Here is a 16,653-nt window from a genome sequence, read left to right on the forward strand (position 1 = left end):
TGAAGGTCGGGGGTGGGGGCGGTGTTGAATCTGGGGTCGGGGGCGGCGTAGAGGGTGTGCGGAGAGCGCGCGACGACCGTCGGCCGACGGCGGCGGCGGGAGTGGAGTGTTGGATTTGGGGGAAGTGGCTGTAGGGAAGGACGAACCCCGTGGTTAAGTCAGAAGTAGCAGTAGCGCGTTCAAGAAAGCGCGCTGCGGCTAAGTTAGCTACAGCGCGTTCTGGGATACACGCTACTGCTACTCCTTTCTCTTTTTTCCCTTTTTCATTTAGTTTTCTTCCCATTTTATTTTTTCCTTTCACCTTATTCTATTTCTTTCATTTTCAATTACCTTTCTATTTGCTTTCCATTTAATTTTATATCCTTTAGCAGTAGCGAGTTTATAATAAGACGCGCTGCTACAAAGAAAGTAGTGGTAGCACGGTTCGTTTTAGGTCGCTACTACTATGTGTAGCCTATCGGCTAAGCCGTGGGAATTATAGTAGTAACGTGTTTAGGACGAGACGCGCTACTGCTAGAACTTTATCTACAGCGCGGTTTGCAGGGGGGCGCTACTGCTACTTAGCACCAGCGTGCTTTTTTGACCCTCGCTACTGCTAAAGTTCTGTGTATAAGGTTTTCCCTAGTAGTGAAATGAGCTCCGAAGCTAGGCTAAACACCCCATTCGTAAGCAAATTTTTTCGACCTTTTCTAAATGGGCCAGAAAATTTGACATCTAGTGTGAAAATATAGGGTCCATGCCCAATATGAGATCGTTTGGATAAATTATGGCATGCTTAGCCCTAAACCCTAGCTTGAATCCCATGCAACCTTGTTCATGATAGCTATGTTTTGTGAAGGGTTTTTCATGAAAATACCCATAGACCAAGTTTCTTATTTTTTCCAGCAACTCACTCACATAAAACGATGATGAGCGCAAGTTTCATACTTTTATGATTTTTTTAATTAGTTATGCTCAACCCTAGCCCTCAAAACCCTCTCAAAACCCCTCAAACCCCATCTGAAACCCGCACTCTACCGCGTTGTTGGATCTCTGTTAGTGGATGGCCTGGATCAGACGCTAGGGCTATGTCACTGATCCGCGTGAGGCTCTATGATTGGCTGCAGTCGACAACGCTGGATAACCCCCCGCCTCAACTCTGGATCACTGGATCACTGCGCGTTCAACGGTGTGGATCGGCATGCATTGGTACGTCAGCAATCCGCGTGCTACTCTTTGATTTGCTGGATTCAGAAACATTTTTTGCGCTGCGGCGAGTGGGCTAACCGTTGGGCTATGGTGAAAGAAGCCAACCCTTTGGACCTTTGGACCGATCCACGCCTCGTCTAGCCAGGCCCTAGCCAGTAGGCTACGTTGCCATGCATGCTCGATTGCAGCCTACGATGCATGCATGCACGGGCGGCACACACACAGAAGAACGGGTTAGCGTGACCCCTTGACCCCCGACCGATGGCACAGATGCGTGCAGCTGTGAAACGTCACAGCGGGGCTATTGATGCAGGGACATCCATTGATGTGATGTAGCCTTCAGCTTCCCTTGCGTGTGTACACACTCTCGATGCCACCGTACCAAACGCCGCCCGGTCATTACTTCCACCCGGTGAAACCAGTAAAAAAATCAAAAGTACACGTTGCACTAGGGCTCTTTAAGCCATACCTATCGTCTTTCTCTCCCTCATCATCCATACCCCAACCCTATCCTCTCCCATCTGCCCTCCTTCTTCCTTCTTCTCCACATCCTTGGAAAGCCACCATGCAATACAACGGCCCGACCTACCGCTTCCCCCCACCATGCCGGAGATGCTCTATCCCGCTGGCGTCTATGTAGAGAACACCCTTAGGGTGTGGGCGATCTCAAGGTGGAGGGGCGCAAGGGAGTTAATGCAGTTCTTCTTTTCGGCCGGCTACCGCCACCACTCCTGGCTCTCCAAGGATGTTCCATGTTGAGGAGGTCAATCACAATGGCGTTGTGGTTACTCTCCTCGCTACATTCAACAACCTCTTTGACGCCTTCCACCTCCTCGGCTGAGTGTTTTGGTGTGGGTGTGAGTTTATTACTTTCACCACCCACAACATCTTCACCGACTTCAACAACATCTTCCCCACCAACAACGGCATGCACACCCTCCCATACCCCGTCGACAACCAGGAGTGAAGGGCGCTCGGGGGAGCGAGGTGGCGTTCGCCAAGAGAAGGAGAAGGAGAAGAACCCAATCTATCTAGCTATCTATCTATCATATTAGTATTTTAAGTTGTAATCATTTATGTTTGTGCGCTACTATTATTAAGCTGTAAGGCTATGCTATCTATGTCGTGGAACTATGGGTTGTGCTACTATTTATATTGTTGTTGGGTTTCGTGCTACTATATATATTGTTGTTTCATGCTATTATTTGTGGGTTGCTATGTGGTGTACCCGTTTCATGCTATTATTTGTGTGTTGCCCTGTGTTGCTACACCCCATTCACCACACAAACCGTCTTCACAATGTTGGCCAAATCATGGGTCATGACCCAAACCATGGACATGCACACCACATACTCACAAAGTGTTCTATCTAGTTTTTGTTTTTTCTATCTAGTTGATATTGGTCAATTGATATATGTGCTTGATGTTCTATCTAGTTGATCTACGTGTTACTAATACAAGGAAGATTCCACTATGGACATGCAAGTGTATGGGTACTCAAATGTTTTTGCAAAAAGAAAAAAAATCTTATATTGGTGTGCTGCATGTGGGCATGCATGTATCTAGGCACTGGCTATTAGGTCCACCCTAGCTAGTAGGAGTAGGGTGCAATTTTATTTGTGCCAATAATTATTGGATTAACTCAAATGCCCAAATAAATATTTCTGTGCTCCTAAAAATATTGGTTTGAATTTTACCTCTGGCCAATATTTTCAGAGCAAAACAGGAACATTTTCTTGTACCTATTTGAAGCGAATTTTAACATGATCATTTACAAAAATGATTTCTGAGGCTTTCACATATCCCCGTTTAATTTGGGTTTCATGGAACCGTAGACAAGCAACAAATATATAAAGCAAAACAAAAAAAGTTACAATACATACATGTGTTCATGTAGCCATTTTATGAATTGCTACATTTGGTGCACCAAGCGTGTGGGCTAGTTTTCTATTTGGGCCTGCTTTTTGTCACAGCACTCATCAGCCCACGGCCCAATAACATTTTTTACCGTGAACTCTACACATGCACTCTGTTAACTGAAGAATTACTGCATTTTCATTCATCAATAGTAACTTTACACATGCACCCACGGCCCAATAGCATTTTTTACGCAATTTACGAATTACCAAAATTGCTGCATTATATGAATTGCTACATTTCATTCATCAATTGCTTCACACATGCACTCTGTTAACTGAGAATATCATTGGGTCTGAATATCATTACCAGAATTCAGGATTTGCTTCACACAAATTCACATTCAGCTAACAAATGATCCCTGACTTACTGAAACTACTAGCTAGACACAGTAACTGAAACTAGGGACCCTTGACTCTGAAACTAGCTTGAAACACAAACTGAAACTGTAAAAATTTCTAGCGATTGATGAACATCAAGTAAAAGAAACCCATAGCAATGACACATCAATCAAATGCTCCAGCCATCATATTTGCTTGCTGCTTCAAATCGATCAGCTGCTTTAGTTGCGTGCCCATTTTCTTCAATTCACACTTCACTTCAGCACTTCCCATCATCGGATCGGCTCTTTCCACCAAATATGAGGCGTGTTCCACACCAAGCTTCCCCCCAAAATTGAAATTGAGCTCTTGTGTTGAAGCCTGCATTTTCAACCTCTCAACGTACTCATCGAGGTTGCTGCCAATCCCACCCAATCTTGTGTTGGAGTCGTGCTGTGGCAGCTGGGGGAGGCAACTTGGCAAGCAGAGATGTAGCCATCCCACCCAAGGCCAACCCAAGCGTTGAGCTCCCTGTCCAAGTGTGCTTGGCCGCTGAATGGCAAGGCCCACTCCCCATGCCATCTCCACACAGAATCCTTGGTGTTGAATGAGTAGGTGCCCATGCAACCTTTGCTAGGTGCCGTCATGAAGTTAGCTGTGGACATAAAGATGGTGCATCCATCCGGGTGTAGTGCATAGGAGTTGACTCGGCGGTGGAACGTTGGCGGTGGTGGCGGCAGAGTCTTCCAGGACCAGCCCTCGGTTGGTTGTTGCAGCGCATCCGGCGCGGTGGACCCCCATGACATGACCCCAAAGGAGTGTTGTTTCACGCGGAAGTGGTAAGATAATGCATAGAGCATCTCATCAACGACCACGGTGATGCCGAAGCCACAGACCATGTCAGCAGGGGCATGGGCGCCAATCGTCATTGCGGCCGTCTTGGTGTCGTAGATGAGGCTGCATCGCTGGTTCATGAAGGTGAAGATCTTGGTGCCCAAGGCAGAGAACGACATGCCGGGATGGGGTACAGTGCCAACCGGGCACTCTAACCGCAGGGTCGGAGGCTCCGGGAGGTGCCGGGCAGCGCCGCTGTGCTGGTCATCAGAGTCAGAGTCGAAGCTGTCGGCTTGGATCTTGTGGATGCTGTACCCCTTGGTCCAGTCATCCAACACGAGGTACAGATGCTTGATCCGCCGCGACCTCTTTTCACCGCCGTCGCCGGCATATCCCCGGCGCTTATTAGACATCCCCACTGCGATTTGACAGAAGACCTAATAGTAATAACAGAGTAATCTATCTAATCCTCCTCCTGCTGCAGCTCTGCCTCTGTGTTCACCAATCAAGCGTCCTTGAAGAGTTTCGGCAGAAAGATCGAGCCTTGAATTTATTATATGATGGCCCTGCCGCCCTGCAAAATCTCAGTGTTAGAATCGGAATTGGAATTGGAGGGAGGGGAGGAGTTGGATTCCGAAAACGATTAGCAATCTGGTGGCGTGACGGAGACGACGGCCAGATCAGACGAGATCGGTGGTGAACACCTACCCAAATCAATTCGCATCTAGTAGCAATCACGGAAGGAAAGGGATCTGTGTACCTGCCCTGCCTGCGGTGAGGGCGAATCGGGGACGGACGATGGCGCCAGATTCAATCCACACCCTGCCCTGCGCCGCCTCGCCTCTCCGTCACACCGGCGCGCCAGAATCAGTCCTTCGAAGGGAAGATGACTGGCAGCACTGCGGCGGCGGCGGAGTTAGCGCGACGGAGAGCGGCCGCCCAAGACCCAGGAATATATGGCTGGTGTTTTTTTAGAAGGAGAAAAGTATTCGTGTGGACGCTGCTACGTAGCGGCGCCGCTTCCCTTCCCTTCCCGTGCGCTCGCTAATCGCTCCGCTAATGCGTGTGTTACAGCATCTCTAAAATCGTTTTAGAGTCCCTAAAAAAATCGTTTTAGAGATTACTGTAAAACATTTTTACAATATTTTTACTGGATGACGTGTGTACAGAAGAGATCCCGTATAAATCCTTCAGGTCAAGTGTGGAGGCCACTAGTCAGTAGTATAATTACCTATCCATCGTTTTCCTATCTTCCTCCCGAAGAAAGGAAAAGCGATCTAACTTTCGCCTCGCGCTCCACCGCCGTTCTCTGGCGGCTCCCCTCCGTCGATGACCCTGATCGTCGGCGGTGAGGGGAGGGGGGGGGGGGGGATCGCCGGATCCACGCGTGTGGATAGTTTTAGGTCAAGTACCTTAGTTTTTTAGGCTGTTCATCGTCTTGGCTTCGGCGGCGGCGATGGTGGCGCTGAAAAAAAATTCTTCAGATCCTACTCAGATGAGATGATTGGTCCTATTATTGGGGATGGATTTGGAAAGCACTCATGCGCACTTCTGCTTCGAGTGTGGAAGGCTGGTGCATGGCGAGAAGGGTTGTGTCCCGGCGGCGGATCCGGATCAGCAATGGGGGGAATGGCTCCGGGCATCCCCAGGTCGTTCTTGGGGGACAAAAGAAGTATCACACAGACGCCCCTCGAGTAGTGCAAATAGCTTTGGAAGTGTCAGGTCAAGTGAGGGAGAACAAAATAGGAGGAAGGCGGGCATAGTCCGTGATCTCCCTACAAAGAGGAACCTGCATAATGAGTTCACCACCCCGGCCGTATCCCGCACTGGCGAGGAGGGCAAGGGGGGGAATGAGGGAACCGGTAACCCAAACAAGCAGAAGCAACAGGTGGAGATAACACCCGAGAGGGATCTGCGGGATGAGATTGAGCAGAAGAGAGAAAGAGATATGAGGTATGAGCTCCGACAGAGGCAACAAGAGAAGCAGGCCGAACTGAGGTTCAGGTACAAGCAGTATGGCCAGTGGGGCCATGAGAATGCTGGATCATCGAGCCAATTCAGGGGGAGGGAGCGCAGACAAGGGTACTATGTTAGGAAACCAAGGTCTGAGCATTATGTGGAAAGGCGATCTCCTAGCAGCCCAAGACATGTTGCTCAGTTGGAGAGGAAAAGGAGACTGAAACTTCACTGGGTAGCTAAGGGTGATCTGGATAGACAGGTAGGAATCGATACTTTTGTTCGCGACACGAGGCAGAAAACCTCATCCGTGTTTGACCGTATTGAAGAGAACAATGATTCATCGGCGGACCCTGCCAGGACGGGGGGCCGCCTGGAGCAATGAATTTCCTAGCCTAGAACTGTTGGGGGTTGGGGTTGGACCCGACAGTGGGCGAACTAAGGGACCTGATTAGGTCATACAACCCAGCGGTGGTATTCTTATCAGAAACAAAAAAAGACCTCACGTGCTATGGAGAGACTGAAATGGAGCCTAGGGTTCAGACATGGGGTTGCTGTTAATTGCAATGGCAACAGTGGAGGTTTAGCTTTGTGGTGGAAGGATTCGGTGGAGGTGACAGTGAGGCCTTGGTGCCAATACTATGTTGACGCACAGATTGTGGTAGACGGGGTCACCTTTAGATTCACTGGAATCTATGGGGAACCATGTGGTGAGAAGAGAATGAAAACGTGGGAGGTGCTTCGTTATCTATGTACACAAGATAACCTCCCGTGGCTTTGCGCGGGGGATTTCAATGAAGCTCTTCTCCAAAAGGAGCAGATTGGCGGTAACCCGAGGAGTTTGAGCCAAATAGCAAATTTTGCGGAGTGCATGTCCGACTGCGGGCTTGCTGATCTTGGGTTCTCGGACTACCCCTTCACGTGGGACAATAAACGGGACGACAGTGACAACATACAAGTGAGATTGGATAGGGCCACATGCAATGCTGAGTTTGCACAGCTCTTCCCGGCGGGCGAAGTGGTACATGTAATGACCGAGGAGTCTGACCATCAGGCGTTGGTGGTCAAGGTGCAGGTGGCACCGGCTGCGTTGCACCCGGGGGGCCAGAGCCCTTTCATGTACGAAGAAGCATGTACCACACACGAAGGGTACGAGGCAATGATTGCTAGTGCATGGGCCGAAGCGCAAGCAGCCAATCAGGCGAACGGTGCACTTGGGGCGGCATGCAATTGCTTCAGGCTCACGTCAAGGGCCATGCAGGTGTGGAGTCGCCAAGTGTTCGGATCCATCAAAAAACAAATAACTCATTTGAAGGTTCAGTTGGTTGATGCCAAAGAGCGTGCTGTGCGGACGGGGTACGGGCAGGAAATCAAAGATATTGAGGACCAACTACACGAGTTATACGAGAGAGAAGAGGTATATTACAAGCAGAGATCCCGTGTGGACTGGCTCACAGATGGAGACCAAAACACTAAGTATTTTCAGAATCGAGCCTCTCAGCGCAAGTGGAAAAACACGATCAAGGCTCTAAAAAGAGAAGATGGATCAAGGTGTACTGATGACGAGGGTATGAGGATGATGGCTGCGTAGTTCTATGCACAGTTGTTTGCGTCGGAGGGATCGCGTGAGGGAGCCAGGGTTTTGCAGCATATTGAAAAGGCAGTCACGGAGGAGATGAATGATAAGCTGGATGCTCCATTTACGGATGATGAAATTGAGGTAGCTCTGTTTCAGATGGGCCCTACGAAGGCACCGGGGCCGGATGGGCTGCCGGCCATGTTCTATCAGAAGCATTGGGCGCTTGTAAAAAATGATGTGTGGAATGCGATACACGATTTTCTTGCTGGGACTGCTGCCCCGACAGGTTTTAATGATACTGTTATTGTGATGATCCCGAAAGTAAGCTCACCGGAGCTTCTCTCGCAGTTCCGACCCATTAGTCTCTGTAATGTACTGTACAAGATCGCCGTGAAAGCACTGGCTAACCGGCTGAAGGTGGTATTGCCTTTTATGATTTCCGAAGAACAGAGCGCGTTTGTACCTGGAAGGCTAATAACTGACAATGTGTTGGTGGCATACGAGTGTGTGCATGCGATTAGGAAGCGGAAGAGGAGGAAACCCTTGTGTGCGGTAAAGCTCGATATGATAAAAGCCTACGACAGGGTTGAATGGGATTTTCTTTAATAAATGTTGCTGAAGTTTGGCTTCTCCAGTCACTGGACGGAGATGATCATGAGATGTGTCAAATCTGCTACTTTTTCTGTGAAGCTGAATGGGGGGCTCTCTTCCAGATTCATTCCTTCGCGTGGTCTTCGGCAGGGAGACCCCCTCTCCCCATATCTTTTCCTCTTCTGTGTAGAAGGATTCTCTGCAATGTTGACGAATGCACAGCGGGAGAAGGAGCTGAAGGGAGTATCGTTTGGGACAAACGGGCCTACGGTTACTCATGTGTTGTTCGCAGATGATAGTGTGGTTTTCCTGGAGGGGTACCGAGACAATTTTGAGGTACTCCGTGGTATATTGTAGGATTATGAAGCGGCATCGGGACAGAAAGTTAACGTACAAAAATCTGTAATATTCTTTGGGAAGGGTGCTACCTCTTGAGCATGCGTTGGTTTCCCCTTCAAGAGGAAAGGGTGATGCAACAAAGTAGCGTAAGTATTTCCCTCAGTTTTTGAGAACCAAGGTATCAATCCAGTAGGAGGCCACACGCAAGTCCCTCGTACCTACACAAACAAATAAGAACCTTGCAACCAACGCGATAAAGGGGTTGTCAATCCCGTCACGGCCACTTGCAAAAGTGAGATCTGATAGAGATGATAAGATAATATTTTTGGTATTTTTATGATAAAGATTTAAAGTAAAGATTGCAAAAAATAGATCGGAAACTTATATGATGGAAAATAAACTCGGGGGCCATAGGTTTCACTAGTGGCTTCTCTCAAGATAGCATTAGTATTACGGTGGGTGAACAAATTACTGTCCAGCAATTGATAGAAAAGTGCATAATTATGAGAATATCTAGGCATGATCATGTATATAGGCATCACGTCCGCAACAAGTAGACCGACTCCTGCCTGCATCTACTACTATTACTCCACACATCGACCGCTATCCAGCATGCATCTAGAGTATTAAGTTCATCAGAACGGAGTAACGCATTAGGCAAGATGACATGATGTAGAGGGATAAACTCAAGCAATATGATATAACCCCATCTTTTTATCCTCGATGGCAACAATACAATACGTGTCGTTTCCCCTTCTGTCATTGGGATCGAGCAACGCAAGATTGAACCCAAAGCTAAGCACTTCTCCCATTGCAAGAAAGATCAATCTAGTAGGCCAAACCAAACTGATAATTCGAAGAGACTTGCAAAGATAACACATCATACATTAAAGAATTCAGAGGAGATTCAAATATTGTTCATAGATAATCTTGATCATAAACCCACAATTCATCGGATCTCGACAAACACACCGCAAAAAGAGTTACATCGAATAGATCTCCAAGAAGATCGAGGAGAACTTTGTATTGAGATCCAAAGAGAGAGAATAAGCCATCTAGCTAATAAATATGGACCCAAAGGTCTGAGGTAAACTACTCACACATCATCGGAGAGGCTATGGTGTTGATGTCGAAGCCCTCCGTGATCGATTCCCCCTCCAGCGGAGCGCCGGAAAAGGCCCCAAGATGGGATCTCACAGGTATAGAAGGTTGCGGCGGTGGAAATAGGGTTTCGTGGTGCTCCTGGATGTTTTCGGGGTACATGGGTATACATAGGAGGAAGAAGTAGGTCGGTGGAGCTACGAGGGGCCCATGAGGGTGGGGGGTGCGCCCAGGGGGTCGGCGCGCCTCCCTGCCTCGTGGCCTCCTCGATGATTTCTTGACGTCCACTCCAAGTCCTCTGGATCACGTTTGTTCCAAAAATAACTCTCCCGAAGGTTTCATTCCGTTTGGACTTCGTTTGATATTCTTTTTCTGCGAAACACTGAAATAGGCAAAAAAACAGCAATTTGCACTGGGCCTTGGGTTAGTAGGTTAGTCCCAAAAATAATATAAAAGTGTATAATAAAGCCCATTAAACATCCAAAACAGATAATATAATAGCATGGAACAATCAAAATTATAGATACGTTGGAAACGTATCAAGCATCCCCAAGCTTAATTCCTGCTCGTCCTTCAGTAGGTAAATGATAAAAAAGATAATTTTTGATGTGGAATGCTAGTTGGCATAATTTCAATGTAATTCTTCTTAATTATGGTATGAATATTCAGATTCGAAAGATTCAAGACAAAAGTTTATGTTGACATAAAAATAATAATACTTCAAGCATACTAACAAAGCAATCATGTCTTCTCAAAATAACATGGCCAAAGAAAGTTATCCCTGCAAAATCATATAGTCTGGCTATGCTTTATCTTCACCACACAAAGTATTTAAATCATGCACAACCCCGATGACAAGCCAAGCAATTGTTTCATACTTTTGACATTCTCAAAACTTTTTCAATCTTCACGCAATACATGAGCGTGAGCCATGGATATAGCACTATATGTGGAATAGAATGGTGGTTGTGGAGAAGACAAAAAGGAGAAGATAGTCTCACATCAACTAGGCGTATCAACGGGCTATGGAGATGCCCACCAATAGATATCAATGTGAGTGAGTAGGGATTGCCATGCAACGGATGCACTAGAGCTATAAATATATGAAAGCTCAACAAAAGAAACTAAGTGGGTGTGCATCCAACTCGCTTGCTCACAAAGACCTAGGGCATTTTGAGGAAGCCCATCATTGGAATATACAAGCCAAGTTCTATAATGAAAAATTCCCACTAGTATATGAAAGTCACAACATAGGAGACTCTCTATGAAGATCATGGTGCTACTTTGAAGTACAAGTGTGGAAAAAGGATAGTGACATTGTCCCTTCTCTCTTTTTCTCTCATTTTTTTATTTGGGCCTTCTTCTTTTTTTCTCTTTTTCATGGCCTCTTTTCTTTCTCTTTTTTCTCGTCCAGAGTCTCATCCCAACTTGTGGGGGAATCATAGTCTCCATCATCCTTTCCTCACTTGGGACAATGCTCTAATAATGATGATCATCACACTTTTATTTACTTACAACTCAAAAATTACAACTCAATACTTAGAACAAAATATGACTCTATGTGAATGCCTCCGGCGGTATACCGGGATATGCAATGAATCAAGAGTGACATGTATGAAAGAATTATGAAGGTGGCTTTGCCACAAATACGATGTCAACTACATGATCATGCAAAGCAATATGACAATGATGGAGCGTGTCATAACAAACGGAATGGTGGTAAGTTGCATGGCAATATATATCGGAATGGCTATGGAAATGCCATAATAGGTAGGTATGGTGGCTGTTTTGAGGAAGGTATATGGTGGGTGTATGATACCGGCGAAAGGTGCATGGTATTAGAGAGGCTAGCAATGGTGGAAGGGTGAGAGTGCGTATAATCCATGGACTCAACATTAGTCATAAAGAACTCACATACTTATTGCAAAAATCTATTAGTTATCAAAACGAAGTACTGCACGCATGCTCCTAGGGGGATAGATTGGTAGGAAAAGACCATCGCTCGTCCCCGACCGCCACTCATAAGGAAGACAATAAATAAATAAATCATGCTTCGACTTCATCACATAACGGTTCACCATACGTGCATGCTACGGGAATCACAAACTTTAGAACAAGTATTTCTCAAATTCACAACTACTCAACTAGCATGACTCTAATATCACCATCTTCATATCTCAAAACAATCATCAAGTATCAAACTTCTCTTAGTATTCAATGCACTTATATGAAAGTTTTTATTATATCCATCTTGGATGCCTATCATATTAGGACGAATTTTATAGCCAAAGCAAACTACCATGCTGTTCTAAAAGACTCCCAAAATAATATAAGTGAAGCATGAGAGATCAATAATTTCTATAAAATAAAACCAACACCGTGCTCTAAAAGATATAAGTGAAGCGCTAGAGCAAAATTATTTAGCTCAAAAGATATAAGTGAAGCACATAGAGTATTCTAATAAATTCCGATTAATGTGTGTCTCTCCCAAGAAGGTGTGTACAGCAAGGATGATTGTGGTGAACTAAAAAGCAAAGACTCAAATCATACAAGACGCTCCAAGCAAAACACATATCATGTGGTGAATAAAAATATAGCTCCAAGTAAAGTTACCGATGGACGAAGAGAAAAGAGGGGATGCCTTCCGGGGCATCCCCAAGCTTAGGCTTTTGGTTGTACTTGGATTTTACCTTGGAGTGCCTTGGGCATCCCCAAGCTTAGGCTCTTGCCACTCCTTGTTCCATAATCTATCAAATCTTTACCCAAAACTTGAAAACTTCACAACACAAAACTTAACATAAAATCTTATGAGCTCCATTAGTGAAAGAAAACAAGACACCACTTCAAGGTACTATAATGAACTCATTCTTTATTTATATTGGTGTTAAACCTACTGTATTCCACCTTCTCTATGGTTCATTGATACGTCCATTTTGCATCATGCTTTTATATCGATATTTATCGCATTATGGGCCGTTATTACAAGTTATGCCACAATACTTATGCCTATTCTCTCTTATTTTACAAGGTTTACACAAGGAGGGAGAATGCCGGCAGCTGGAATTCTGGGCTGGAAAAGGAGCAAATATTAGAGACCTATTCTGCACAACTCCAAAAGTCCTGAAACTCCACGAAAGTTATTTTTGGAAATAATAAAAAATACTGAGCGGAAGAAATACGTCAGGGAGCCACCACCTGCCCACAAGGGTGGGGGCGCGCCCCCCTGCCTCGTGGGCCCCCTGCTGGCTCTCCGGTGGCCATCTTCTGCTATATGAAGTCTTTCGTCCAGGAAAAAATGATAAGCAACCTTTCGGGACGAGACTCCGCCGCCACGAGGCGGAACCTTGGCGGAACCAATCTAGGGCTCCGGCAGAGCTGTTCTGCCGGGGACACTTCCCTCCGGGAGGGGGAAATCATCGCCATCGTCATCACCAATGCTCCTCTCATCGGCAGAGGGCAATCTCCATCAATGTGACGCCCTCGATTCAATCGTACACTAATCATACACGCAAATGTGTACGATCAAGATCAAGGACTCACGGGAAGATATCACAACACAACTCTAGACACAAATTAAAATAATACATGCTTTATATTACAAGCCAGGGGCCTTGAGGGCTCGAATACATAAGCTCGGAAACACAAGAGTCAGCGGAAGCAACAATATCTGAGTACAGACATGAGTTAGACAAGATTGCCTTAAGAAGGCTAGCACAAAAGCGACAACGATCGAAAAGGCAAGGTCTCCTGCCTGGGAGCCTCCTAACTACTCCTGGTCGTCGGCGGTCTTCACGTAGTAGTAGGCATCGGCGGTGGCATCTGGCTCCTGGGCTCCGACATCTGGTTGCATCAACCGGAAAGAAGAAGAAAGGGGGAAAGGGGGAAGCAAGGCAACCGTGAGTACTCATCCAAAGTACTCGCAAGCAAGGATCTACACTACAAATGCATCATTATCAAAGGAAGGCTGTATATGTGGACTGGGCTGCAGAAATGCCAGAATAGAGGGAAAGCCTAGTCCTATCAAAGACTAGCATCTTCTGAAAACCACCATCTTGCAGCAACAGGAGGGAGTAGAGTAGCATAAGTAAAGTAGTAGTAGTGTTATCAACCTCGGCCGGAGATCCTTTCTCGACTCCTTGCGAGAAAGAAATCCCAGAGCCATACTATCCAGTTATTATCACAATCCATTACTCATCACCATCCAGTCCTCATCACAAGTATCCAGTTCTAGTTGTATCGATCGGGATACAACTCCAAGTGTCCGTTACCGTAGGACAGGCTATCGATAGATGTTTTCTTCCCCGCAGGGGTGCACCAACTTACCCACCACGCTCGATTGACTCCGGCCGGACACACTTTCCTGGGTCATGCCCGGCCTCAGCCAAACAATACGCCGTAACCCAACCTAGGCTTAATAGAGAGGCCAGCACGCCAGACTAAACCTATGCCCCCAGGGGTCATGGGCCATCTCCCCGGGAACTCCTGCACGTTGCGTGGGCGGCCGGTGAGCAGACCTAGCTACCTCCTTCAACAAGGCAGGCGCTTACGCAGTCCAACCCGGCGCGCGCCGCTCAGTCGCTGACGTCTATTAAGCTTCGGCTGATGTACACGACGCAGAACGCCCATACTATGCCCACGTGATGGTTAGTGCTATCAGGCCAGAGGCCCCTCGGATCAAATATCCAAATCGTAGTGAATTAGGAACGCGCGGTAACAAGCAGAGACTCACGAAAGAGGTGACCCCGTTGCCCCGTCTCGAGGACTTGCGGCAAGGGCAAGGAATGCCCGGCCACGCCTCGTAATTATCTCACGGGCACCTTCCAGGTCCGCTCGACTCCACATCACTCGCAATTAAGCTCGCGCGGGTACCCCTCAGGGTCGACCCGTCTTTCCAAGTAACAGTGGTAAAGTACAAGTATCCGTGTGTCCAAACATCAAGGGGAAAACCAGAGGAATCACCCCCGATGAATTCCACTAGATGTAATCATCAAGGTGAACGTAAGAGGAATCACCCCCGAGGTTCACACTTGAGGGGTTGGACGACAGAGTCGTATCGAAAGTGGTTAAGGAGGAAATCACCCTCGATGACCACGACCGAATGACTACACTACAGGGTTAACATCAGAAGTGCTGAAGAGGTTCACCCTCGGTACTCGATAGTAACCCAGTAGTGTCAAGCAACTAAGGGGAAGTGATGTGTGGTGTCGGGGCCTGGTCTTCGATCACGTAGATCGAGTCGTCGATGACGAAGCAGGGGCAACAAGGACAAGTGGGGGTCACTGATGGATCACTAACCAACCTATACTAAACAGTTTAGGATAAGCAGGTAAGGTACAACAGCAGATACAAAAGCAGGCTATGCATCAGAATAGGAGCAAACAATAACAGTGGAAAAATCTAATGCAAGCATGAGAGAATGGAATGGGCGATATCGGGATGATCAAAGGGGGGGCTTGCCTGGTTGCTCTGGCAAGGAGGGGTCGTCGTTGACGTAGTCGATCACAGCGGCAGCGGTCTCGGGGTCTACCGGAGAGAAGAGGGGGAAGAAACAGTAAATACATAGCAAGCAAGTGCATAACAGGACAACATGCAGAGCTAGACGTGTTCTAACGCGGTGCTACACGATACCGGTGGAGGGGGATAACATCCGGGAAAGTTCTCCCGGTTCCGGACCTGTGTCAGACAGATTACCGGAGGGGGTATGTTCCATGTTCAGGTAGTTAGAGGTATCTAACATGTAAACGGACCACGTATTCGGATTCGTTGGATTTTTCTGAGAAACTTCCATATAGAAAACATTTTCATCGGAGTTACAGTTTAATTTCTATGAATTTTCAAAGTTTAAACAATATTCTGGAATTATTTTAAATCAACAGAAAAAGGAATTATGACATCAGCATGCCATAGGTGTGACGTCAGTAGTCAACAGTGCGGTTGACTGGTCAAAATGACCAGTGGGGCCCACTTGTCATGGACAGAGGCCTTAACAGAGTTTATTTATAACTACTATGAGGTTAATTAGCAACTGGGCCCCACATGTCAGTGTCTCATTAAGTTAACTAGATAATTTTAAATAAATAAAATGTTGATTAAGGGAGTGGGGCCCGCATGTCAACGACTAGTCAAAACCAATCATCGGGTGGACTGGGTCAACCGGGCCAGCGGGACCCATTGGGCCCACAGGCCAGTGGCCCAGGCGGTGCCACGTCGGCGCCAGGTCAGTGCAACCGACGGAGTGATGCCGGCGAGCCTACCCGCGGCGGTGCGTCGCCGGAGTTGGCCGGAAAATGCGTACGGGGCACGGAAAGGGGTGCCGCTAGGCACGTTCGAACGGTCACTCGATCGCGCGTCGAGTGGTGGTGGTGACATCGCCGGACCTGGCCGGAAACGTCGCCGGCGATGAGGGGTGGCGGAGGCGAGGTTCGGGCGGCGACGGAACCGGCGTTGCAGTGCGCGTTTTGTCGAACTAAGGAGCTGGGCGAGGTGTACACGATGTGGCAAAAGCAACAGAGGCACGAACAGGACCAATGGGTCGCCGTGGCCACGCCGGCGACGAGGCCAGGCGGCGGAGGGTGCGGCCTAACGCGGCGCGGTGGCTGCGGCACGCTAGCGAGCTAATGGAGAGGGGGAGGAGGAGCAGGGGCTCACAGTGGGGCGTAGCCGTTCAGAGCGGGCGCGGGGAAGGCGTGGTGCAGCTGGAATCGACGGCGAACGGTGGCGGGGATCCGAGGAGGAAGAAGATGGTGCGGGTCGATGCAGGGCTCCCGGGGCTCGGGCCCGTGGTCGAGGAGGACGGGCTCGAAGCGGCGGAGCTCGTGGGCAAGTCGG

The 16,653-nt window shown here is 47.7% G+C and overlaps 1 protein-coding gene across 1 annotated transcript; it reads right to left on the bottom strand.

Annotated features, from left to right (window-relative positions):
* Window positions 1-3,378: 3,378 nt before the first annotated feature.
* LOC123055303 (uncharacterized) lies at window positions 3,379-5,277 on the bottom strand. Its single transcript, XM_044479302.1, has 2 exons — window positions 5,020-5,277; window positions 3,379-4,833 (listed from the first exon to the last, which is right to left on the bottom strand). The coding sequence occupies exon 2, from the start codon at window positions 4,670-4,672 to the stop codon at window positions 3,815-3,817; it is 858 nt and encodes a 285-aa protein (XP_044335237.1). The 5' UTR covers window positions 4,673-4,833; window positions 5,020-5,277; the 3' UTR covers window positions 3,379-3,814.
* Window positions 5,278-16,653: the final 11,376 nt, after the last annotated feature.

Source organism: Triticum aestivum, chromosome 2D (genome assembly GCF_018294505.1).
Source record: "Triticum aestivum cultivar Chinese Spring chromosome 2D, IWGSC CS RefSeq v2.1, whole genome shotgun sequence".
Lineage (NCBI taxonomy): Eukaryota > Viridiplantae > Streptophyta > Magnoliopsida > Poales > Poaceae > Triticum > Triticum aestivum.